Below are 25,392 nucleotides of genomic sequence, written 5' to 3' on the forward strand. Positions count from 1 at the left end.
GGGCTTTGGAATCAATGGATGCAGGCTCTCCAGCTGCGTGAACCCGGATAAGTCACTGTAGCTCACTGGGCCCACTTGTTCATCTGTGACATGGACCACCTGTGTGCGGCCTGGGAGGCTGCTCAGCCCCTGGCATTGGGACGATTTTCATCAGTGCCACTGGCTTGTAGCTCAGCAAAGCCTGCACCTCCCTTGTCGTTTAATATTTGCAGACCCTGGGGAGAGAGCACCAGCATCCCTGCTTTCCAAATGGAGAAACTGAGGCTGGAGAGGGTAAGGAAACTGGCCAGTGGTGATCTAGCTCCTACGGGAAGGGAGGGCCAGGGTTTGAAAGGGTCTGTCTGGCTCCCTAAGGAGGCAGAGAGGAGGAAAAGAGCCTGTAACTTTGGCACATCCTGGGAGAAAAAGACCTGCCTGCCACATTCCTCCCTCCCCAGGGACACTGTGTCTGTGGGCCCCAGGACACCTTCTCCCTCCCAGAGTGGAAACCAAGATGGGAAGGAGGCGGGGGGCCAGGTCCATATTCCTGCAGCAGCAGGACCTCCTGAAGGTCACGCCAGCCCCCAGGGCACCTCGGGGAGCTGTGGATTGCTGCTCAGTGTCCCCAACGTGAAGCTTCAGCAAAAGCGAAATTGCCATGAAACCAAACCACCCATCGAGATTGAATATGCAGAAGCCTTATGGCCATGGACAGAGTTCTAATCGCCGTTTAAGTGAATCAGTAGATTCCTCTGTAAATGTTGGAATAAAACTAAAGCACACTCGATACCATGTTTACCTGATAAATCATCTGACATACAGACGTTCCCAGGGGGCCATGGAGCCCAGCAGGGGGAGCAGAGATGGAAGCCCAGGCCAGGCCTGCCTCCCTGTGACACCTCTCGGTTGCGGGACCTTGAGCTGGTCACCTGGCCTCTCCCAGTGTCGTCTTCTGATCTCTAACTTGGGCTCATGAAACGATGGTGGAAATGAGGCAGACGATACACACGTGGAGGAAAGGCTGCACACTCAGCCTGGTGGGTTTCAGTCAGGCCCTTTTCATCATGACCGAGTCTTCCGTTACCTGTTACCACTTCACAGATTCTCCAGGACTTAGCGGTTTCCAACAGCAACCACGTTACATGGCTCCTGGTGTTTGTGGAATGTGGGCAGAACTCAGCCAGGCGAGTTTGCCGGTGGGGCATTGGCAGAGGGCACGTGGTGGTGTCCAGCTGGTGGCTGACTAGGATCATCCAAGACATGCCTTATGTTCCTGCACCTCTGGCCTCAGTGGGGACTGTTGGCCAGTGCACCTGCCCACAGTGTCCCCAGCCTGATATTCCCAGGGTAGCTGTGCTTCTTCCAGGGCAGCTCAGGGCTTCCAGCAAAAAGGTTCCCGAGATCACAGGTGGGAAGAGTCAGGCTCTTTAGGACAAGAAAGAAGGACCTGGCCCAGAAACTGAACAGTTGCTTCTGTCAAATTCTGTCGATCCACACAGGGTCTTTGGGGACCTGTGGCTGCTGTCACAGTGGCTTAAAGTAACACATTTATTTTCTTGCAATTCTGGCGGTCACAAGTCCTGAAATCAGGATCTCGGCAGGGCTGCATTTTTTCTGGAGGTTCTGGGGGGTATCTGTTTCTCTTCTAGTTTCCAGAGGCGCCCTGTGCTCCTTGGCTCCCAGCCCTCCCTCCCATCTTTTTCACAGCACATCACTCTGGCCCAGCTTCCCTTGTTACATCCCCTCTCCCTTCTGCTCACTAGATCCTCTGCAAGGGTCTTTGTGATCCTGTTGGGTATCTTAGTCTATTCCGGTTGCTATGACAAAGTACCGTAAACAGAGTGGTTTATAAACAATAGAAATTTACTTCTCATAGAGCTGGAGGCTCTATGAGTCTAAGATCAAGGTGCCACCAGATTCGGGCAAGTAACTATAGCTCGCCGGGCCCATTTGTTCAGCTGTGACGTGGACCGCCTCTGTGTGGCCTGGTTGGAATGATTTTCATCATTGCAGTTGGCTCGCAGCTCAACGAAGCCGGCACATCCCTTTCCGTGATGAGGATTCGGTGTAGGTTGAGGACCTGCTTCCTGGTTCATAGATGGTACCTCCTAGCCGCGTCCTCGCGTGGAGAAAGGGGAAGCTCTCTGGGGTCACTTTTAAAAGAGCACTCTGTCTGTCTGGAGTGTCTGAGGTGAGCCAGGCCTTTGGGGAGGTCTGGCTGGGAAGGGGCTTGTGGCCGGAGAAGCAGGCCTCACTGAGTACCTGGTGAGTACCTGCCGTGCCAGGCACTGCCAGCTCCACAGCCCCAAAACGTGGCTCTGCAGGCCTCATACATGCGGGGCTGCCTTTCAGGCGAGTCCAGTTTACATTTATTGGCCCGATAGAGAGCAAGGAGGAAGCGTGTGTGTCTGCCTGGCAGGGTGGAACCTGCCGTGGCCCCCGCAGGGAACGGGGGAGGGAAGATGCCGAGCACTGATCCAAGTTAACGTTAAGATTCAGGTACGTGTCATGGCCAAGAATCTGAGTCAAGTTTCCATGTATTTTTTCTTTTTAGAATTGTTAAGTCTCTGTGCGAGCATGATTTGCCGATTGCTCTGTAATAAGTCACATAGACTGCATGTTTTCTGAGTGCTGGGGTCTGTTCTCATTTAATTCTCACCCCCCTACCCACCCTGGGAGGCAGGTGCTGGTATCCCGCCCATGTGACAGGAGAGGAAGTGGAAGCAGAGGCATCGAGTAGCTCTCACGCCTGCTCCCTGCCTTCCAAGTGCACTCCTAGCTCCACGTGGCCAATTCCAACTTCCTCTTTCGGGTATCCCTAAAATGCCTCCTCTGCTGTACCGGCCTGCGCTCAGGGTATCCCTCTTCCCGTGCACACCAGTCAGCTCTTGCTAATTATGCTGCATAACAAACAGTCTCACTGGGCTGCAATGTGTTTCTTTCTTGCTAAGGTTGGGAGGTAGACAGGCCAGCAGGGGCTCGGCCCACCTCCATGTACCTGCATTTTGGCACCAGGCTGAAGAAGTAGCCTCTTGACATGCCATTCTCAGGGTGGGGACTAGAATAAGAGTGGCCACGCCAAACTGTGCTGTCTCCTTGGATGTGATATATGTTGTGTCTGCTCACGTCCCACAGCAAGGCACATGGCCCAGCCCAGAGTCAGTGGGGCAGGGAGGTGACTGCCCTCCAGGAAATGAAGGTGACACAGAGAGGAAGGGGTCGCTTGTTGGTGGCACCACAGTCTACTCCCCTGCGGCTCCTGATCAGCGCCAGGTGTGGGGAGCACTGCCAGAATCTGCTTCTCATCCTCCCCCAAGTATGTACTGTTTGCTGCGTCTCAGGCCCTGTGCTGGACACTTGGATTTGAAGGGTTAAAACCAGGCACAGGCTGAGCGCAGTGGCTCATGCCTATAATCCCAGCACTTTGGGAGGCTGGGGCAGGCAGATCACAAGGTCAAGAGATTGAGATCATCCTGGCCAACATGGTGAAATCCGGTCTCTACTAAAAATACAAAAATTAGCTGGGCATGGTGGTGCATGCCTGTAGTCCCGGCTACTCGGGAGGCTGAGGCAGGAGAATCACTTCAACTCGGGAGGTGGAGGTTGCAGTAAGCCGAGATTGCGCCACTGCACTCCAGCCTGGGGGACAGAGCGGGACTGCATTTCCAAACAAACAAACAAAAACAGCACAGGTCTTGCATACACATCACCAGTCATTTCCTTGGGATGAATTCCTAGACGTAGATTCACAGGATTAAACAGTGTGACTGTTTGTAAGGTTTTTGGTTGTCGTGGAATCACCCTCCAGAAAGGTCATGTGCTTTGTAGAGCCTGAAGCCAGGGGTCACAGGCAGACCTCAGTGGCTCAGGCAGGTGGGGCTGGTGGCGAGAGGAAAGTCCCTCACCCTACCACTCACTAACGTGCAATGTGCAAACACAGATGATGCATCAGCTGGAGTTGACGGCCAGCTGGCACTGGCAGGCAGGAGCCCAGCCTGGCTTCCTTGGGGGCCACCAGGGGTGACATAGACCCTCAGAGCCAGGGCTGAGCATCAGGACGTTGGCAGGGCCCGGGGGACGTCAGGAGCTCTCTTGCAGCGAGAGAGAAAAACAGCATCTTAGAGTTGTTTCAGTCCAAAGACTCATATCACGGTCAGCCCCAGCAAGGCCAGGGAGACCCAGTCGAATACTTTGACCCCAGATGGGCCTGTGTTTGTCTTTGTTTGCGTCCAGCATTGTGTTCTGTTTTGATGAGAATGTATGCCATGGGCTACGTCTTCATTTTCATCTTGGTGAAGGTTTACGTTGTTGATGACCTGTGGACTCTAAGGATCAGGGAGAGGACCCTGCATCCAGAGGCGGGAGGCTGGAATGTAAATCCCTCACGAGGCCAGCTGTGGGCAGGCACGGAAGCCTTTCTCTCTCTGGACCCCTTTTCCTTATCCATGAAGTAGGTAACAGTAGCCTGCCTTGCCTACCACATTGTTTCCAGTGAAACAATGCATTTTGCAAGCGGTAGAGCTGTGTATTTCTGCAGGGCGACTAATTTTTCTAATAAAGACAGGCATCGCTGAACTTGGGAACCAAGGGAAGAGGCGGAGGCCCATACGTGAGTTGGAAGATTGAAGTGGAATTGCACCTGTCTGCTGCCCAGCTCCGAATGTTCGAGGGTCTCACCTGGTGACAGGGCAGAATGAGAGCCAGAGAGGAGCCAGAAGGGCTCTCATTCTGGAGGGTAACAGGGACTGTTAGTCAGGCCATGAGAGCACCTCTCTGCCCCCAGAAACCCCTAAGCAATAAATTGGTGGCTTCTGCGTCTTGACCTGCTGGAGAACCATGAACAGATTTGCCATCCTGCCTTACACTAGAAAAGTAGATAAGATACACGAAGCTAGGAATTTGCAGACATTGGACACAGCATAGGACTATGACTCCTGAGAGAAAGGAAACGGGCCTGCCACTGCCCCCACTTACTGCCTGGAGTTCCCAGGCTGCAGAGCCGGGAGGGAGAAGCCCAACAGACTCCAGCACTCTTGCAGAATTGAAGTAATACAGTTCAAGGTCTGGGGATGCTAAGGTGGCTAACATTTGTGGGGCAGAGTTCCAGAGAGGAGGGAACTGCACAGAGAGAGGGCCGAGGTCTGCAGAAGGTTCTCCTCAAGCCTTTGGCCAAGTGCTAACCTGTTTATATGTGAGAGGAAATGAACAGAACCGAACCACTGGAAAGTAGTAGAGCAGAAAGTGATCAGAGCTCACACAGGGCTGGGAACCGTCAGTGTTCCCCCGCGCCCCCGCCCCCCACCGCCCCCCACCATACTCTACCCTCACCCCCACCCCCCAGACTTTATAATACTCAGAGCTTTGGGTGGAGTCCTCAGAAGGGTATTAGCATATTAGTGGAGCTAAGTTAGCCCTAAGCTAAAGACTGTTCTAGACCTTCTCTAACATAATTTAAAGCAATCCTTAACGGGACTTACCAGCTTGCAAATGACTTAATACAGAACAGAACAAAGTTGATCTTCTTTCAAAGAAATACAGTAAAATCCAGCGATCCAGAATGTAAAATTCCCAAAGAAAAATTACAAGGCATGCACAGAAGCAGGAAAACATGATCCATAACCAGAAGAAAAATCAGTCAATAGAAACAGACCCAGAAATGACAGAGATGATGGGATTAGCAGACAAGGACATTAAAACAGCAAATACAAATATGGTCCACATGTTCAAGAAAGTAGAAGAAAACGTAATGTGATGAAGAGATATTTTTAAAGGAAAGCAAATGAAACTTCTGGATATGAAACATACAATTACAGCCAGGCACAGTGGCTCACCCCTGTAATCCCACCACTTTGGGAAGCTGAGGTGTGTGGATTGCTTGAGCCCAAGTGTTCCAGACCAGCCTGGGCCACATAGCAAAACCCAATCTCCACAAAAAAAACTTTTAAATTAGCCAGGTGTGATGACACATGCCTGTAGTCCCAGCTGCTTGAGAGGCTGCAGTAGGAAGATCTTTTGAGCCCAGGATGTCAAGACTGCACTCCAGCCTGGGTGATAAGAGTGAGACCCTGTCTCAAAATAAAATAAAATTTCTAAAATAAACACACTGGATAGGATTAACAGCAGATTAGACATTGCAGAAGAAAAGATTAGTGAAGTTGAAGAAATACCATAGGCATTATCCAAAATAAAACACAAAGGAAAAGACTGGCTGGGCACGGTGGCTCATGCCTGTAATCCCAGCACTTTGAGAAGCTGAGGCGGGTAGATCACCTGAGGTCAGGAGTTCGAGACCAGCCTGGCCAACATGGTGAAACCCTAGCTCTACTAAAAATACAAAAATTTGCCAGACATGGTGGTGTGCACCTGTAATCCCAGCTACTCGGGAGGCTGAGGCAGGAAAATTGCTTGAACCCGGGAGGTGGAGGTTGCAGTGAGCCGAGATCATGCCATTGCACTCCAGCCTGGGCGACGAGCGAAACTCCGTCTCAAAAATAAAAGACTATCCTGTGGTACAATATTAAATCATCTAACATACATATAATATGTTAGAGTCTAATTGGAATGCCGGGAAGGAGAGAGCAGACAAATGTTGGAATAAATAATGGACAAAATTTTTTCTAAATTTGTTGAAAACTATAAAATCACAGATCCAAGGAGCTCAATGGACTACAAGATAAGGAATGTGAAGAAAACTATACTAAGGCTCATCATAATCAAATTTCTTAAAACCAATGACAAAATTTTAAGAGTAGACAGAGGAAAAAGACAGTACACATAGAAGAGCAAAGATAAGATTTATAGCAGGCCAGGGGTGGTGGCTCATGCCTGTAATCCCAGCACTTTGGGAGGCTGAGGAGGGTGGATCACCTGAGGTTAGGAGTTTGACACCAGCCGGGCCAGCATGGTGAAACCCCGTCTCTATTAAAAATACAAAAATTAGCTGGGCATGGTGGTGCATACCTCTAATCCCAGCTACTCCAGAGGCTGAGGCAGGAGAATCACTTGAACCAGTGAGCAGAGGTTGCAGTGAGCCGAGATCGCTCTGCTGCACTCCAGCCTGCGGCAACAGAGTGAGACTCCATCTCAAAAAAAAAAAAAAAGAAAAAAGAGTTACAGCAGATTTCTCATTGGGAAGCTGGAACCAGAAAACAATGGAGCAACATCTCTATTATACTGGAAAAAAAAAAAAAAAAAACTAAATTTCTCAATGTAAAATTACATACCCAGCAAAAAAAAATTTCAAAAATAAATGCCCAGTAAAAACTCTTTCAGATAAACCAAAGCTGAGAGAATGTATTTTCAGCAGAACTACACTATAAGAAATGTTAAGGGAAGCTCTGCAGAACAAAGAAATAGAATGCCAAATAGAAATTGGGATCCTCACAAAGGAATGAAGCGTGTTGAAAATGGCAAATATGTGTAAATAGAAAATAAATCGATTTTCTCATTTTAAGACTATCTTTGAAAGTAAATTGACTGTTTAAATAAAAATAATAAAGTAGTATGAGGCTTAAAACATGTTAGAGTACTGGATAATGTATTATATTAAGAAGACAGGCCTGGCACAGTGGCTCACGCCTATAATCCCAGAACTTTGGGAGGCCAAGGCAGGTGGATTGCTTGAGCTCAGGAGTTCAAGACCAGCCTGGGCAACATGACAAAACCCTGTCTCTACAAAAAATTAACTGGCATGGCATGGTGGCACATGCCTGTAGTCCCAGCTACTTGGGAGGCTGAGGTGAAAGTATTGCTTGAGCCCAGGAGGTCAAGGCTGCAGCTAGCCAAGATCACACTACTGTACACCAACCTGGGCAACAGGGTAAGACCCTGTCTCAAAAAAAAAAAAAAAAAAAGGATGGGATATGAGACTCATACAGTAAGTAGAGTGGCATAATATCATTTGAAATAGACTGTATTACATTAAATATGTGTAATGTAAAACTAGGGTCACTACAAATAAAAAGATGCAGCATATATTTTATATATATAGAGAGAGAGAGAGTTGAAGTCTTGCTCTGTCATCCCCACTGGAGTGCAGTGGCGCAATCTTGGCTCCCTGCAACCTCTGCCTCCTGGGTTCAAGAGATTCTCCTGCCTCAGCCTCCAGAGTAGCTGGGATTACAGGTGTGCATCACCACGCCTGGCTAATTTTTGTATTTTTAGTAGAGACGGGGTTTCACCATGTTGGCCAGGCTAGGCTCGAGCTCCTGACCTCGTGATCTGTCCACCTTGTCCTCCCAAAGTGCTGGGATTACAGGTGTGAGCCACTGTGCCCAGCCACATCTAATATATTAATAGGGGGATAAAATGAAATCCTAAAAAATAATTAGCCAGCAAAATAAAGTCAAAAGAGGAAAAAGGAACAAATAACAGTAGATTTAAACCTAGCTATAATTGATAATTACATTAAATCTAAGTGGCCTCAACATTCCATTTAAAAGACAGAGATTCTCAGATTGGATTTTATTTTATTTTATTTTTTGAGATGGAGGCTTGCTCTATCGCCCAGGCTGGAGTGCAGTGATGCGATCTCAGCTCACTGCAACCTCCACCTCACGGGTTCAAGTGAGTCCCCTGCCTCAGCCTGGAGAGTAGCTGAGATTACAGGTGTACACCATCACATCCAGCTAATTTTTGTATTTTTAGTAGAGACAGGGTTTCACCATGTTGGCCAGGCTAGTCTTGAGCTCCTGGTCTCAAGTGATCCGCCTGCCTTGGCCTCCCAAACTGCTGGGATTACAGGTGTGTGCCACCGCGCCTGGCCAACATTTCTTTATGTGAATCTCTGTCTCAAAATAGCAAAGTAAGAGAGAGGTTAACCCAGATAACATACTGGGTTTTTGTCAACTACGTATTTTAATTGAATCAGCATCCAATCCAGGGCTTCCTATTCTGCCCTCACAGCCAAGCCGTCTCATACTGCTGGGACTTCCCAGTATGGCTTCCCTGTCTAGAATGCCCTTCTCTCTTTTGTCCTCTGGCAGACTCCTACTCATCCCTCAAAACCCAGCTCTGAAGTTGCCCCCTGGGGAAGCCCTCCCCAACCCCCAGGTCTTCCCTGTATCATAACTATCCCTCTCATGGAGTTCTCAAATACTGCACTATCATTTTATTATTTGGCCTCCAGACTTTCTACTTCCTGAGGGCTGAGCCTGCCTCTCTCTTCCTGGACGGTGCCTGGGTCTTGTGTTTTCACAGGGGTATGGAGAGGACCAGTGCCTCTTCTCATGATCACCCATCAAGCTCAGGTAAAAACTGCCACTTTCTTTTCTCTTTTCTCAGCCTCAAAGACAAAAATCAAGGCGACCTCATCCCCCCTGTGCTGAGGTTCACAGTGACGTACCTGAGAGAGAAAGGTGAGACGGGGCCGGCTCCAGCTGGGTGACGTGAGGGCTGCTGGGTGTACCTCTCTGGGTGGTTTGTCTTGGATCCTAAGCACCCACAAGCCAGGGGGTGTGACCAGGAAGGGAGGGGCTCAAGCACAGTGGCTCCAGGTCTGGGCTCTGGCCTTAGATGGTCTAGGTTTGAATCCTGTCTCCCCTGTATACTAGCTGTGTGACCTGGGGCCAGTTACTCACCCTCTCTGGGCCTCCATTCCCTTGTCTGTCCAGTGGGGTTAATAACAAACAGTACCTGACTTGTAGGATTGTTGTAACCCCTAAATGAGACAGTGCCTGCAAAGCACTTAAGGCAGTGCTGGTCTGTAGGAAGCCCTTTCGAAATGGGGACTCCTCTGATGGGATCAACTTTGATTTGCAGACACCATTGCCAGTGGGGTGGGTGCAGTCAAGAACTTGGAGTGGGGTGAGCCTTGTGGGCTCTCCACGGCTCCTAAGGCTAGAACTGAGGTCCGTGGAGAAGGTGCGTGGAGTCTGCTTTTACCTTAATGGGAGGAAAGAGGTTCCCATGGAGGAGAAGGCACCAGGGAGATTTACCTGGCACCACAGGTGCAGGTGTGCTAGGTGGTAGGTGGGCGGGGTGGTCTCCAGCCTGGGAGCTGCAGCGCAGGTGCGTGGGTGTCAGACAAGAAGTGAGTGCCCCCCCATCCCCACCACCCAGGCAGGGCTGGCTCCCCTCCAGCCTCCAGAGCTCAGCTCAACAGTTGCTTCCTCAGGGAATCCCCCTAACGTGGCCAAACCCCCTAAAGCAGACCCTAGCTCTGCCACGGACTCAGCACCGTGGGCCCCGAGACCCCACCACCGTGTGGTCCCTTGGCTGCTGCCGTTTCTCACGTTTCCATCTGGTGGGAAGTTCCCATGCAATGGCTCTTAAAGCCACCGCCTCAGCCCTGCACCTTTCTGGTTACGAGTGGGTTGATTTCCTCTTTGGAGCAGGCCAGGTGGGTGGTCTTTGAAAAACCTGCTTCAGACAGGCGGGGCCTGGAGAGGCCCTCCTCACTTGTAGGACAGGATGCCCAGGAAATGTGCTTTGGCACGAGAGTCTGTGCACATGGGGGTGGCATCAGTGAGCAGATGTGCTGGGCGGGGGCCTGGGAGGCCATCTCCCTCACACCCCAGACCCCGCAGCCCCAGCATTTCCCTCAGTCAAGATGCTCAGCTGGCAGGTGAGCAGGTACGGGGGGCACCCCACATTGGGACCCCAAGAGGCCCGCTGGACTGGACTGCCCCTCCTTGCCCTCTGCCGGTTTGGTCCTGCTTTCCGGAAGCCCTCTCCAATTCTGCTCCTCTCCCGGGCAGAACTGCCTTCTTCATGTGCCCCCATCATTCACTCATTCACTTGGGAGACATTCGCTACGTGCCTCCCTCATGCCAGACTCTGGGGATATCAAAGTCAGCACACGGGACTTGGAAGCAGCAGCTATTCCACCGAGAGCTGCACAGATGCTGACTTCCATCAGGGAGAAGGCCCTGCCAGACCAGGGTCCCTGTTAGGAGGTTTGACCTTATTGGGGGGCTTCCCTGAGGGAGGGGCAGTGGAGCTGAGCTCTGAGGAGGGGAAGAAGCTGGCCATGCCGGGTGACAGGCCCCAGAGAGAAGAGCAGGTGCAGGGGCTCGTGGCCGTGGGAGTGCGGGAGCGTGTGGGGCTTCGAGGAAGTTGGGAGGAGAAGGGGAGGTCAGGCCTTGCAAGTCCCAAGAAGACTTGCGACTCCAGATGCCGGCGCCACAGTCCTAGGTCCTGGTGTTCCGGGGCACCCCCATCATCCACCGCAGGCCCCCCAAGGGCAGGCTCAGGCCTGTTTCTCTTCCTGGCTCTGAAGCCAGCAGGGGCCTGGCCAGAGGAAACCCTTCCCTCCACCCCAGGGCTGCTTTCATGAGCCAGTTACAAGCGCTGAAAACCCTCTTTATAAACTGACAATGGAGACAAGTTTTCTTCTTTGATTACAGTCACCTCTTTAGCAGAATTGCCCAGTCGAACTTGGACATCATCTATATCTTCACTGTCTAAACAGCAGCCGCCAGCCCCTGTGGCGGTAGCCCAGTAGCGCAGTTCATATGAGGCTCATGCAATTGAGTGACTAGATTTTTAATTTTATTTAAAGTTAAATCCTCATGTGCAGCTACTGGCTGCTGTGCTGGACAGCTCAGCCCTAGCCCTTGTGGGAAGTCATGTGTCTGGAGGCCTCCTGGGTGCTAGGCACGTGCTGGGCATGACTCTGTCCAGTCCTCTCTGCAGCCCTTGGAGACAGGAGCTCATGGCCTTATTCTGTAGATAAACAAGGCAGATAGGCTCAGAGAGGCCGAGTGCTTTCTCTGAGGTCACACAGCTGGTAGGCAGAGCTGGACTAGAGCCTAGGTCTGTCTGAGTTTAGAATCTATTTCCGCTTTCCCTTTCCACGGACCGCAGAGGGGGAAATCGGGTGGGTTGGGGAATATGGAAAGGATTTGAGGAACAAATAAATGTGTGGAGGCCAGCCACAGGTGGGTGATGCCGTGGGCAAGGGAGTGTCATATAACATCCTGGAAGCCCAGTGGGCTGGGACCTATGAGATGCCTGGAAGCTCCTCTCCTGCAGGCCTGCTCACCGAGGGCCTGTTCCGGAGATCCGCCAGTGTGCAGACCGTCCGCGAGATCCAGAGGCTCTACAACCAAGGTGAGGGTGTCCCGCAGTCCTGAGCCCCGAGCTGCCTGGTCAGCGAGCACAGCGCTCCGGGGCCTCGGAGCAGAGGCAGGGAAGCACCGCCCCCACAACCCATCCAACTCCCAGAAAACACTCAGGGTGGGAGCAGCTGCCCAGGAGCCATCGAGGGGCCCACTGGTAGTCCAGAGTGGGGACCTCTTGTCCAGACCCCCAACCCCGCTGGGACATGGTGGCCGCATGATGCCATTTTGCCTTTAGGGTCTCTCCATCCACACCACGTGGCACGTGCTTTCAGGAGACACCCTGTGGTGCAGGGAAGCTGGTTTTTTATCTGGCAGCTCCCCCGAATTGGCTCAGCATGGCTTCCTTAACTGCCATGTGTAACCCACGGGCAGGGGCAGTGGCCTCTGAGCTGAGGATGCATCGCACTGACACTAATGAAGCCGCTGTCTTGCTGACAGCGATCCCACTTGCTCCCATGATCAATTGTGCGTTACACAATCATGGAGCATCAGGTCTGCACGGGGCCCAGCTCAGGCCTGCCTGTCTCAGGCCCAGGGCCTGCAGTGTCATCTCTGCCACAGACCTGGCCTCAGAGAGCTGGCATTGTAGCCGGGAGCAACAGCACACCACAGAGAAGCCAGCAGCCCACCCCAGCCTCCACTGGGAGCCTAGGAGGAGGCAGTGAGGGCGGTGTAGGGGCTGATGGGGCCAGAGCACCCCCATTTCTAGGTGGGGACAGCAGCATCCCTAGGACACATGGCTCCAGCATCAGGTGCTTCCCATCCGGACATCTCACGCCCTGTGTCTCAGAGCTGGTTCTGCAGCAGCAGTGCCCATGCCGGGGTGCAGACCTCAGCAGTGCCGTGTTCTGTGTGCAGGGAAGCCCGTGAACTTTGACGACTATGGGGACGTTCACATCCCTGCCGTGATCCTGAAGACCTTCCTGCGAGAGCTGCCCCAGCCGCTTCTGACCTTCCAGGCCTACGAGCAGGTTCTCGGGATCACCTGTGCGTAGCTGCCCCGGGGCGGGGGTGGGGGGTTCTCGGGATCACCTGTGCGTAGCTGCCCCGGGGCAGGGGTGGGGGGCTTGGTCCTCAGATGCTGTCCCCCAGCTACTGGCCCAGGGTCAGGCTCTGGGGTGGCCGAGGTGACGTGTACCCACCCTCATCCTGTTGCCACCTGGCACTGCAGGGCAAGAGAGGGGGTCATTGGGGCTGCCCCACCATGAACAGCCAGGCCACGCTGTCCAAAGGCAGAGGAGGTCAGGGTTGTCCAGGCTGGTCTCTCAGGCTCAGCTGGACCGGGAGGCAAGGCGATGGGGGCCTCTCTAGATTTGGGGCTCATTATCCTGGTCAAAGTCCTGCCTGTACCCCCTCCCAGCCCCCAGACCCTCAGCTCTCTCATCTAGAAAGGGGCTCTCGGCATTTCTCTCCAAATCATTGTAGGATGCCAAGCATATATCATAGGAACTGAGCAGCTATAGGGTCTGATCCTACAGACGCTTTGTGATCGGTCACATGCTCAGAGTGGCTGAGCACAGATGACTCGTAAACAACTCCGTAACATCTCAAAATACTGGCGAATGCTAAGGAAAGTGATGCCTCAAAAGAACCATAAAACCACTCAGGCCTTCATCTAAGTCATCGAACACCATCTTTTCAAATGGGACTACCTCCAGCGCCCCCCTTTCTTCTTGGAGCACTATCAGTCGAAGGGGGAAAGCTGATTTTGGTGTGAATTCTAGAGCAGCTAGGTTAAGATATTTTAAAGACAAATCTTGAATCTTCAAATCAGTGTTTCTACCCCACTGTGTATTCAAGAATCACCTTTACCCCAAAGGGCAGCCTGGCCTTTGTCCTGGCCCCTGGGGGATGACTTCGGAACCTTGGAATTTCCCAAGGGACGGGAGTTATCTTTGTCACTCATCGGGGGCCCTGATGGTTTATGGTAACTGATGGTTATGGTGACTCAAGATAGGGGTGTAGGGGTGGCCATTCCAGAAAGACCAATTACATGGTTAGAGGGTATGGGCTTTGAGTCACGTGAGACCAGCCTGACCTCTGGGGAGGGCAAGGGGCTGGAGATTGATTTCAGTCTCAAGGCGTCCTGTCAAGGTCGCTGGACCCCAAACTTCCCTCAAAGGCAAATTTACACCCATTTACTCAGCAGTGCTCCTAAGCGCCTGCCAAATGCAACGCCGTGTCTGAGATGGGGAAGGTCCCTCCTATAGCCTGGAAGACCACGAAAGATGTTGAAGGCTGACTGACTTTGGCTAGTGGATGGGAAGCCTGGGAGAGCTCAGAGCCAGGCTGAGCCTCATGGAGACAAATTCGATCATGCACATAGAGGTAGCTATCTGGTGGAGACAGAGAAGGAGGCAGTATGTTCAGCATCCTCCTACCAGCTGGGCCCAGAGCAGGCAAGATGGACAATGCTTCATCACCTGAATGCACCAGGCTCTGTCCTAGAGAGAAGCTTCCAGAAGTCTCCCAACTTCATCAGCCCCTGCAGAGGGATGATGACTCCAGCCTCTGTAGGTTCCTGCTTGAGAAAACTCAATGCTGCCAGGCGAACTTACTGTTTGTTCCAGCCAAAACCTGGTGACAGGGAGATAGGCCCTGGAACCCCTCTTTGAGCAGCAGTTCCTTGAGAAAGCTTGCAATTGTGGGTCAGACATGGTGGCTCACGCCTGTAATCCCAGCACTTTGAGAGGCTGAGTTGGGTGGATCACTTGAGGTCAGGAGTTTAAGACCAGCCTGGTCAACATGGTGAAACCCTGTCTCTACTAAAATACAAAAATTAGCCGAGCGTGGTGGTGTACGCCTGTAATCCCAGCTACTCGGGAGGCTGAGGCAGGAGAATCACTTGAACCCAGGAGGTGGAGGTTGTAGTGAGCCAAGATCGTGCCATTGAACTGCAGCCTAGGCAACAGAATGAGACTCCGTCTCAAAAAAAAAAAAAAAAAAAGCTTGCAATTATGAATCCTTTGTCTGTCCTTTGAGAGGAAGATCATCTACCACCCAGAGCTATCTCAAGGACCTCAGAGTCATCTTTTTTTTTTTTTTTTTTTTTTTGAGACAGAGTCTCACTCTGTCGCCCAGGCTGGAGTGCAGTGGTGCGATCTCGGCTCACTGCAAACTCCGCCTCCCAGGTTCACGCCATTCTCCTGCCTCAGCCTCCTAAGTAGTTGGGACTACAGGTGTCCGCCACCATGCCCGGCTAATTTTTTGTATTTTTAGTAGAGATGGGGTTTCACCATGTTAGCCAGGATGGTCTCGATCTCCTGACCTTGTGATCCGCCTGCCTCGGCCTCCCAAAGTGCTGGGATTACAGACAGCCATCTCTTTGAAGTGAAAACATTCAAGGTGCTACCTCTGCCTCCCAGTCTCCGGGGAGGGAAGGACCCAGCTCTGGCTTGCACCACTGCCTCTGGCCACAAAGATATCAGACATTTGTCCTCTTCCGGATAGGCACCAATTAACAAACCCAGAGAGCGTAGTCATATTAAGCAACCTTCTGTTGGGAGGGAAAAAATTCTTTCCTGCTACCTATCTTAGGCTCATTGGTGGGGGCCCTGTAACTTGTTATTCTGACAAAAGATTCACATGAGAAAAGCATACCAGTTTATTTAATATAAGTTTTACATGACACGGGAGCCTTTTTAAAAATATTTATTTATTTATTTATTTATTTATTTTTGAGATGGTGTCTTGCTCTGTCGCCCTGGCTGGAGTGCTGTGGCATGACCTCGGCTCACTGCAACCTCCATCTGACACGGGAACCTTTATGAAAATGAAGAAAATGAAGACCCAGGCTGAGCATGGTGGCTCATGACTGTAATCCCAGCACTTTGGGAGGCCAAGGCAGAAAGATCACTTGAGTCCAAGAGTTTGAGACCAGCCTGGGCAACATAGTGAGACCCCATCTCTACAAAAGATTTTAAAAATTGGCTGGGCTTGGTAGCGTATGCCTGTAGTCCCAGCTGCTCAGGAGGCTGAGGTGGGAGATCACTTGAGCCTGGGAGTTTGAGGCTGCAGTGAGCCATGATCACACCACTGTACTCCAGCCTGGATGAAAGAGCAAGACCATGTCCCCAAAACAGAAGGAAAGAGGGAGGGAGGGAGGAAAGCAAGAAAGAAAAGAAGTGAAGAAAATGGGCCGGGCGCAGTGGCTCACTCCTATAAACCCAGCACTTTGGGAAGCCAAGGTGGGGGGGATCACCTGAGGTCAGGAGTTTGAGATCAGCCTGGCCAACATGGTGAAACCCCGTTTCCACTAAAAATAGAAAAAAATTAGCTGGGCGTGGTGGTGGATGCCTGTAATCCTAGCTACTCAGGAGGCTGAGGCACGAGAATTGCTTGAACCCAGGAGGCAGAGGTTGTAGTGAGCTGAGATCGCACCGCTGCACTCCAGCCTGGGCGACAGAGTGAGACTTTGTCAAAAAAAAAAAAAAAAAAAAAAAAGAAGGTGAGGGACAGGTTCAGCTTGAATGTTTTGATACTAGGTTTGATGGAGAGTGGAAAGTCATGGCGCTTCAGTTCCTTCTGTCATTCCGCTGTCTTTAGAGATAAGGCACCCTCTGGGCATAGGGAAGACCCCCTCCCACGAGAAGGTTTTATGATCTGTTACAGAAAAGTAGGGAGAGTCAGAGAGCCCTTCCCGCACCTGCCTTTCTCAGATTCCTTCAGCTCAATAACATATTCAGCATGCCCAGGCTCCATATTCGGGACGGTAGTGTTCCGGACCCCAGCATTCCCCCATCTGAAACTTTCCCCAGGAAGTTTTACAGTCCACAAACGGAGTTGGTAGATTGTCTCCTGTTGCATGAATCCTTCTCTCAGTGCTGTGACTAGGTCACTCCAGGTAAACAGTTGCGCCTCATTTCAGGAGGCACCGGTGGAGGTGGGACTAGGGTGACTACCTAAGTCAGCCCGTTAATAAGGGGCCTTTCTATGTCAACAAACGTGAAGTTCAATGGTTTGAACAAACCATGAATTCTGGGGTTTTTTTTTGTTTTGTTTTGGTTTTGAGGTGGAGTCTCACTCTGTCACTCAGGCTGGAGTGCAGTGGCGCGATCTTGGCTCAGTGCAACCTCCACCTCCCGGGTTCAAGCCTTTCTACTACCCCAGCCTGCCAAGTAGCTGGGACTACAGGCCCGTGTCACCACACCTGGCTAATTTTTTGTATTTTTAGTAGAGACAGTGTTTCACTGTGTTGGCCAGGATGGTCTCGATCTCCTGACCTTGTGATCCGCCCACCTCGGCCTCCCAAAGTGCTGGGATTACAGGCGTGAGCCACCATGTCCGGCCTACACTCCATTTTTTTAGTCAAGAGAACATTTAGTTGAGAAGATTCCTAGATGTTGGCTTGAAGTATCCTTTCATGGTAGAGTGAGAGTGGCAGGAGCTGGCCAGTGAATTTTGTAGTTTGCAATGTAGATGTCTTTGGTGATGGCACTGGGTGTTCCCGTGAACTTTCTGAGCGGCCTGAACAGGAGGCACAAGGACTATCCGTACATCATCTGCTGTGATTTCTCTGAAGTTTATATCAAGTGTTCCAGCATCAGCTTTTGGGGCTTTGGGGAAATGGCAGGTTTTAGTTCTTTGTCATGCCAACTCGGGATAGGAGAAAAACTGGAAATGTTAGCTTGGAGCGTTGTAGCCAGATATTGGAGGAAACGAGAGGAACTGAGAACCCGCAAGCGTGCGCCATAGTTTTCCACTGGAGCATCATTTCTCCGTACAGTTGCTTCTCTTTTGATTCTCAATTACAAAATAAGTCTGGTCTCACTAGAATTTGGCCTGATTATTTACATAAGTGCAGCAAGAATGGGAAGTGACCTATGTCGGCTCTTCTTAAGTCTATCTTGCTAGAACTTTTAATAAGGAATCTCAGATTCACTTTTTAAAAGACTCTTGAGGCTAGAAAGCCAAGCTAAAAATTTGCCATCAGGGCCAGCTGTGGTGGTTCACGCCTGTAATCCTAGCACTTTGGGAGATGGAGGCGGGTGGATCACCTGAGGTCGGGAGTTCGAGACCAGTCTGACCAACATGGAGAAATCCCATCTCTACTAAAAATACAGAATTAGCCAGGCATGGTGGCACGCACCTGTAATCCCAGCTACTCGGGAGGCTGAGGCGGGAGAATCGCTTGAACCCGGGAGGCAGAGGTTGCAGTGAGCTGAGATCTCACCATTGCACTCCAGCCTGGGACACAGCAAGACTCTGTCTCAAAAAAAAAAAAAAAAAATTGCCATCAGACTTTGCCTTGTAGTATCTGTAGATTTGAGAGAATTCCTCTCTTCTCAAGGTTCTCATTCAATATTTTAAGTTTCCTGGGCCTGCCAGGAAGTGGCCTTCCTTACTCACTGTAATGTCATACATAACACTGAATTAAGGGCTAGTCGTCATTTCAAGGAATTCCCCTTGTATCTTTTTTTTTTTTTTTTTTTTTGAGATGGAATCTTGCTTTGTTGCCCAGGCTGGAATGCAGTGGCCTGATCTCGGCTCATTACAACGTCTCCCTCCTGAGCTCAAGTGATCCATCTGCCTCAGCCTCCCGAGTAGCTGGGATTACAGGTGTGCGCTGCCACACCCAGCTAATTGTTGTATTTTTAGTAGAGACGGGGTTTCATCATGTTGCCCAGGCTGATCTTGACCTCAAATGATCCGCCCACCTCGACCTCCTAAAGTGCTGGGATTATAGGCATGAGCCACCACGCCTCGCCCTTGTTATCTATTTTTAACCCTACTTCACTAGTAAACCCAACTACATAAAGATGTATGCTTGGATTATACTTAATATGGATAATTCAGAAGATGCAGCTGGTTTTTTTGTTTTTATTTTGTTTTGAGACGGAGTCTTGGTCTGTTGCCCAGGCTGGAGTGCAATGGCGCCATCTCAGCTCACTGCAACCTCTGCCTCCCAGGTTCAAGTAATTCTCCCACCTCAGCCTCCCGAGTAGCTGGGATTACAGGCACCAGCCATCTTGCCTGGCTAATTTTTGTACTGTTGTAGAGACGGGGTTTCACCATGTTGGCCAGGCTTGTCTTGAGCTCCTGACCTCAGGTGATCTGTCTGCCTTGGCCTCCCAAAGTGCTGGGATTACAGGCGTGAGCCACCGTGCCCAACCTATACAGCTGTTTTTGATAAAGTAACAATATCAGACTAATCTTGTCAGTTACTCAAGTCACATGAACTTGAATATTTGGCTTAGTTTCTATATTTCTGAGAGCTTTAGAAATGTTTTATATAAATGCTCATGTATCTCTAAGCCAATTTGAATAGAACTCCTTTAAGGGATTTTATAAATTAACTTGGTAATACCATCAGAGGGAGAACAATTTCATGTATACATAACGTACACGCATAGACATAACATATAGATCTGCAAACAAAAAAATTTTTTTAAGACAGGGTGTCCTTCTCCTTGACCTCTGGGCTCAAGCAATCCTCCCAAGTAGCTGAGGCATGCACTACCACGCCTGGCTAATTTTTAAATTTTTTTTGTAAAGACAGGGTCTCACCATGTTGCCCAGGCTGGTTTCAAACTCTTGGGCTCAAGTGATCTCCCCACCTCAGCGTCCCAAAGTGCTGGGATGACAGGCATGAGCCACTATGCCTGGCCACCAACCAAGATCTTATAACTTTCATACATAGTTTCATACAAGTTAACATTACCTGTTGAGGGTGAAAGTTGTTATCAGTATTTCAGGAGAAGGCCTAAAGATTTTTTTCTTTGCCCAGTTTGTTTCCAAATAGTCCTTTTAGCCTTGTGTTTTGTTTTTTTTGTTTTTAACCAAAGGTGTACCTAATCCAATGTCACTCGAAACCAATAAGCCTTTTTGTGGCCATGGATACAAGAGATGTTCTCAGAGTCCCTCAGGATCCAAAGTTACCCCACAGATAGCCAAAAGAAAGAGAGACAAGCGCCCTCAGAGCTGGTGATGGCTGGTAGGATGTCAGATGTCACCAAGTCTGTGTTGCTATAAATACCTGAGGCTGGGTAATTTATAAAGAAGTGTAATTGGCTCATGGTTCTGTAGGCTTTCTAGGAAGCACGGTGTTGGCATCTGCTTGGCTTCCGGGGCGGCCTCAGGAAGCTTTCAATCATGACGGTGGGCGAAGGAGGAGCAGGTGTCTCAGGTAGTGCGAGTGGGAGTAAGACGGGGTGAGGTCATGCCACACACTTAACAACCAGATCTCTTGAGAAATCACTATCATGAGAACAGCACCAAAGAGATGGTGCTAACCATTTATGAGAAATCTGTCCCCATGATTTCATCACCCCTCACCCATCCCCACCTCCAACATTGGGGATTACAATTCAACATGAGTTTGAGAGGCAACACCATCCAACATATCAGAATGCAACTCACATTACTGTCGTCTGGCCAGCTATAAATTTTTTTTTTTTTGAGACGGAGTCTCTGTTGCCCAGGCCAGAGTGCAGTGGCAGAGATTCTCTACTATAACCTCTGCCTCCCGGGTTCAAGTGATTCTCCTGCCTCAGGCTCCCAAGTAGCTGGGATTACAGGCGCCCGCCACCACACCCGACTAATTTTTGTATTTTTAGTAGAGGTGGGGTTTACCCTTGTTGACCAGGCTGGTCTTGAACTTCTCATCTCAGGTGAGCCATCCATCTCAGCCTCCTAAAGTGCTGGGATTAAAGGCGTGAGCCACTGCACCAAGCCTATAAATTCTTGAGGCTGCATCCTGACTGTTGGCTGTTCCCCCAGGCCTTTGGAAGCCAAACTGGCCATAAAGCCCGGAGAATCGTGAGCAGGCGGTTAGTCTAGAACAGGGTTGCAAACTTTTTCTGTAAAAGACCAGATAGTAAACATGTTAGGCTTTGTGGCCCTTGCAGCCTCTGTTGCAACTACTCAGCTCTGCCCTGATGAGGCAAAAGCAGCCATAGGCAATGTATAAAATGTCCATGGCTGTGTTCCAAGAAAACGTTATTGGCAAAAACAGGCAATGGGCCAGATCTGAGCCATGGGTCGTAGTTTGTGAACCCCTGGTCTAGACCACTCTCATTTATAAAGTGATTCGGCTTTAGCAGCTTCCTGGAAGGTGGTGCTGCTGGGTGATAAAGCAGAGGGACAGAGCTTGCAGAATTCAGGTGATAGGGCTTGGATCTGAGTCCCCAGCGCGTCTCATGCTGGACTGAAACCCTCAACGTTGGAGGTGGGGACGGGTGGGAGGTGATTGGATCATGAGGGTGGATCCCTCATGGGTTGGTGCTGTCCTCGAGATGGTGAGTTCTTACCAGATCTGGTTTAAAAGCATGTGGCACCTCTGCCCCACACTCTCTCTCTCCTGTTTTTGCCCTCTGATGCATCTCCCTTTTGCCTTCTGCCATAATTGGAAGGCTCCTGAGGCTTCCCTAGAAGCTGAACAGGTGCTGGTGCTATGCTTGTACAGCCTGCAGAACCATGAGCTAGTTAAACCTCTTTCCTTATAAATGACCCCATCTCCGCAAGAACAGCCACACACACAGGTTTGCTGAGCAGAGCCACACAGCCCGAATGTAAGTGGGGGGGGGGGGGCCCAAGCCCGACTGTGGGACAGTCCATCCTCAGAACTGTCCGCCTCCCTATGCCCCTGTCCTCCTCCTGGGCTGGGGTGCAGCGCTGCCCCTGGTCCTTCTGGAGCTCAGGAGGGAGCTCCATACCGTTCCAGGTGTGGAGAGCAGCCTGCGCGTCACTCGCTGCCGCCAGATCTTATGCAGCCTCCCAGAACACAACTATGTCGTCCTCCGCTACCTCATGGGCTTCCTGCATGCGGTGAGTGGGCAAGGGGGGCGCTTGGGGTGAAGTCCAGTGGCCTTCCCTACAATGCTGGGCCCGCATGGACTAGTCCCTTCCTTGCCCCGGCCCTGGGGTCATGCCCTGCTTGGACCTTGGAATACCACTCCCTGGCCACCAAGGACCTCATCCAAGGCCCGGTCAGGTTCCCATGCTGGTGAGGACCATGTGCCTGTCAGGGCGAACCTGCCCCTGCCTGCTCCTGCTGTCCCTCGGCCATTGCCAGTGACTTTTGTGACTGGGGTCCTCTGCCCCCATGTCATCGCCTGCTTGGGCTGAGTCTCTGCGGGGTGGGAGCTGTGTCCACCACTGGTACAGAGCCCAGTGCCTTCACTGTGGATTGAACTGGCCATTCCTGTGGAAGGGATCACCCTGAACCCCATATATTAAGTTCCTCTGACTGCACCATGGGTGGCTTAAAACAATAGGATTTACCGTGTCACTCTTCTAGAGGCCAGAAGTCCAACATCAAGGTGTGCTGGACTGTGTGCTCCTTCCAGAAGCTCTAGGGAAGGATCCTGCCTGGCCTCTCCCAGCTCCTGGTCACTCCAGCTCTGCCTCCACTGCCCCCTGGCCCCCTCCCTGTGTGTGTCTCAAATCTCCCTCCACCTTTCCCTCCATAAGCGCGGGTCACTGGGTTTAGGACCCACCCAGATGACCCAGGCTGATCTCAGCTTGAGATACTCAACGACAGCTGCAACGACCCTCGTTCCAAATAAGGTCACAGTCACAGATTCTCAGTGGTCTATCTGCTACACCAGCCTAAGCAAATGAACAGAGAGCGAAACCCTTCAGTGCTCTGGGCCCGGGCTTAGCGTGCTCTCCCCCGGGGCAGGGATGCATTTGGAGCAAAAGCCTGTGCAGTCAACAGGGGAAGGCTCAACACATACACGTGGGTCCACCGCCAACCTCCAGCCCCACGGCCCTGAATGTTTAACCCCCTCCATCTCTCCAGGCCTTTGCCCAAGGCTGTGCAGGGTGAGGAGAGCCTGGACAAAGTAGGTATCACATCCCAGAGCCTGTTGGAGAATGCCACTTCTTGATTTTACAACAAACCATTTTCTCCCTGTTGCTTGATATAATTTCTCAGAGGCCCAAAACTAAAATGTACTCTCCTCAAAAAAATTTTTGAGCCAGTCTGTGTTGCCCAAGCTGGAGTGCAGTGGTATGATCTCAGGTCACTGCAACCTCTGCCTCCTAGGTTCGAGGGTGATGCCCAGCCATGCCCCTCTGCAGTTTTCTGCTCCGCGCTGGCACTCCCAGCCTCTTGACCCCCGTTTCTGACTGAGGTTTCTCCCCAGCTTGAATCTTGTAGAGAGGCAAGGAGAACAGGCCCTGCCCTCACCTTGGTCCACATGGGCCTCTGCCACTGGCTGGCCACAGGCCCTTGGGCAAGTCTCCTGTACCCTCCGGGTCTCAGATTCCTCATCTGTAAGATGGGGACAAACTGTTGGCCAAGACGGACAAGGAGCCCTTCTGGGAGGCAAGCTCTTTACACTCTCGCTGCCCCTTGCAGTGGCCCCTACGTGCTGGCTGGTCCCCATCATGCCCAGTTCACCACTCCCAGAGCAGAGACTACAGAGGGCACCTAGTTCGTACCATCTGTGCTATAGCCCATCCCCAAGAGTGTGTCTCCCCAGACGGTGCAGTGGAAGATAGTGGGGTGTTGAGGCTGTCACAAAGTCAGAGGGTCCTCCACGACATCGAGGCCAAGCCTTCCTTTCATAGATAGGGTAACTGAGGCCCTGAGTCAGCAGGTGGCTGCACAGGGTCCCCCTACTGGCAGCTGGCGCCCAGGCCAGTGCTCTTCTCACTACATACGCCTCTCCCAAAGTTCAGGAGGGAGGTCCAGGTCCCCATGGCCCTCCATATTCACTCCCCTTTTCTTGTGTGGTTTCCTCCAGGTGTCCCGGGAGAGCATCTTCAACAAAATGAACAGCTCTAACCTGGCTTGTGTCTTTGGGCTGAATTTGATCTGGCCATCCCAGGGGTCCTCCTCCCTGAGTGCCCTTGTGCCCCTGAACATGTTCACTGAACTGCTCATTGAATATTATGAAAAGATCTTCAGCACCCCAGCGGCACCTGGGGAGCACAGCCCAGCACCGCGGGAACAGGGGAGCAGGGCAGCCCTTTTACAGGAGGCTGTGCCGCAGACACAAGCCACGGGCCTCACCAAGCCTACCATACCTCCGAGTCCCCTGCTGGGGACCAGAAGACGTCTCTAGTGTTGCAAACACTCTATTTCAAGCTACCTCCCACACCTGTCTGTGTACTTGTATGTTTTGTAAACTTGCCATCTATAAAAATAACTAGGCATTAGCTGAACTCAGAATGAAAACTCCATGCCTCTGCTCCTTGGACTCTGCTCCGTGGTTCCTGAGCTGTGGACTGGGATAAAATAATGTATTTGTTAGGATGGATGTTTTGAATTGCAACCCCATGTGGTTTAACTGAAAACAGGAATGGAGTGGCTAGGGGCTGCCAGTCCCTGCTGCTGCCACACTGCTGCGTAACATACCATCCAAGCCCAGTCACTGAAAGCAACTGCTAGTCATTACTGCCCCTGAGTCAGTGGGTCAGCTAGGTGGTTCTGTTAGTCTTTTGAGAGGATCACTTACATGTCCTGGCTGAGCTCACTGTCAGCCGGAATGACTGCTCTCCTTGGGAAGGTGTCCCAAGTCCTTCCAATGGCTAAACGGGGCACATTCTTACAACATGGGTCCAGGTGCACACACAGGCGCCAGTGCAGTTTTCATGCTTTGACTGGCGTCCTGTACGCTCACATCCCATTGGCCAAAGCAAGCCTGATGGCCAAGCCCAGGCTCACAGTGGGAGGGCCCTGCAAAGGAGGTGGACACGGGGAAGGTGAAGAATTGGGCATAAAGCAGCCACGCTGCCCGACGGCTCTGGCGTGTGACAGGACTCTGCAGTCTCAGGCAGGCTGACTCCTTGGGCTGGCAAGATGGGTCCTGTGTTTCCATCAAATATGGTAGAGAAGGATAGAATGTCTTAGTGCCACATTCCCAGCAAAAAAAGCCCCAGGTTCACCCTGATTGGACAAGCCTAAGTCACATGCTCACCTTAGACCCATTTCTGCAGCCAGGGAAGGCTCTGATTGGCTTAGGCCTGAGACCTGTGCCCCACCCAGGACTGGCAGTGGGGGAGGAGTAACAGGCCGCTGCAAGGGATTACCCGCGAGTCCCACGCTGCCGTCTCCCCAGCTCTTGCTGCAGGGAGAAGCGGGGGAGGTTCCGGGCAGCAAAGGACAAAAGTCCCCTCTGCAGATCCCCTGTGGCGGCCCCTCCGTGCCTGCTTGGGGTGTTGACCTAGTTGTGCCGGGGGCCTCCGGTACCCGTTCGGATGCTCGGGGATCTCTGGAAGCCCCAGGCCCAGCCCAGGCCCAGGGCTCTGCTCTGAAACTTGGAGGGTGCAGTCTCCGCGCTGGCCTCCTCCCCTCTTTCACTTGTGTCTTCCCATTATTCCCCTGCCCCTTGTCTGCCGCTGTGTGTTTTCTACCCTGCTGGTGCTCCCTGTCCTTAAGGGCTCGTGTGGCTGCTGAGCGACC

General features: G+C 51.5%; 1 protein-coding gene across 2 annotated transcripts in view; it reads left to right on the forward strand.

The window, feature by feature from the left end:
• ARHGAP8 (Rho GTPase activating protein 8) overlaps nucleotides 1-24,152 on the forward strand; it is a 112,025-nt gene extending 87,873 nt beyond the window's left edge. For both annotated transcript variants that reach the window (XM_054469734.2, XM_054469735.2), the window contains 5 exons: nucleotides 9,262-9,335; nucleotides 11,953-12,030; nucleotides 12,900-13,028; nucleotides 21,703-21,806; nucleotides 23,732-24,152. In XM_054469734.2, coding sequence (XP_054325709.1) covers nucleotides 9,262-9,335; nucleotides 11,953-12,030; nucleotides 12,900-13,028; nucleotides 21,703-21,806; nucleotides 23,732-24,052 — 706 coding nt within the window. In that variant the 3' untranslated portion in view covers nucleotides 24,053-24,152. The remainder of the gene's footprint in view (nucleotides 1-9,261; nucleotides 9,336-11,952; nucleotides 12,031-12,899; nucleotides 13,029-21,702; nucleotides 21,807-23,731) is intronic.
• The last annotated feature ends 1,240 nt before the right edge of the window (nucleotides 24,153-25,392 follow it).

The sequence above is a fragment of the Pongo pygmaeus genome, chromosome 23 (assembly GCF_028885625.2).
Source record: "Pongo pygmaeus isolate AG05252 chromosome 23, NHGRI_mPonPyg2-v2.0_pri, whole genome shotgun sequence".
Classification (NCBI taxonomy): Eukaryota; Metazoa; Chordata; class Mammalia; order Primates; family Hominidae; genus Pongo; species Pongo pygmaeus.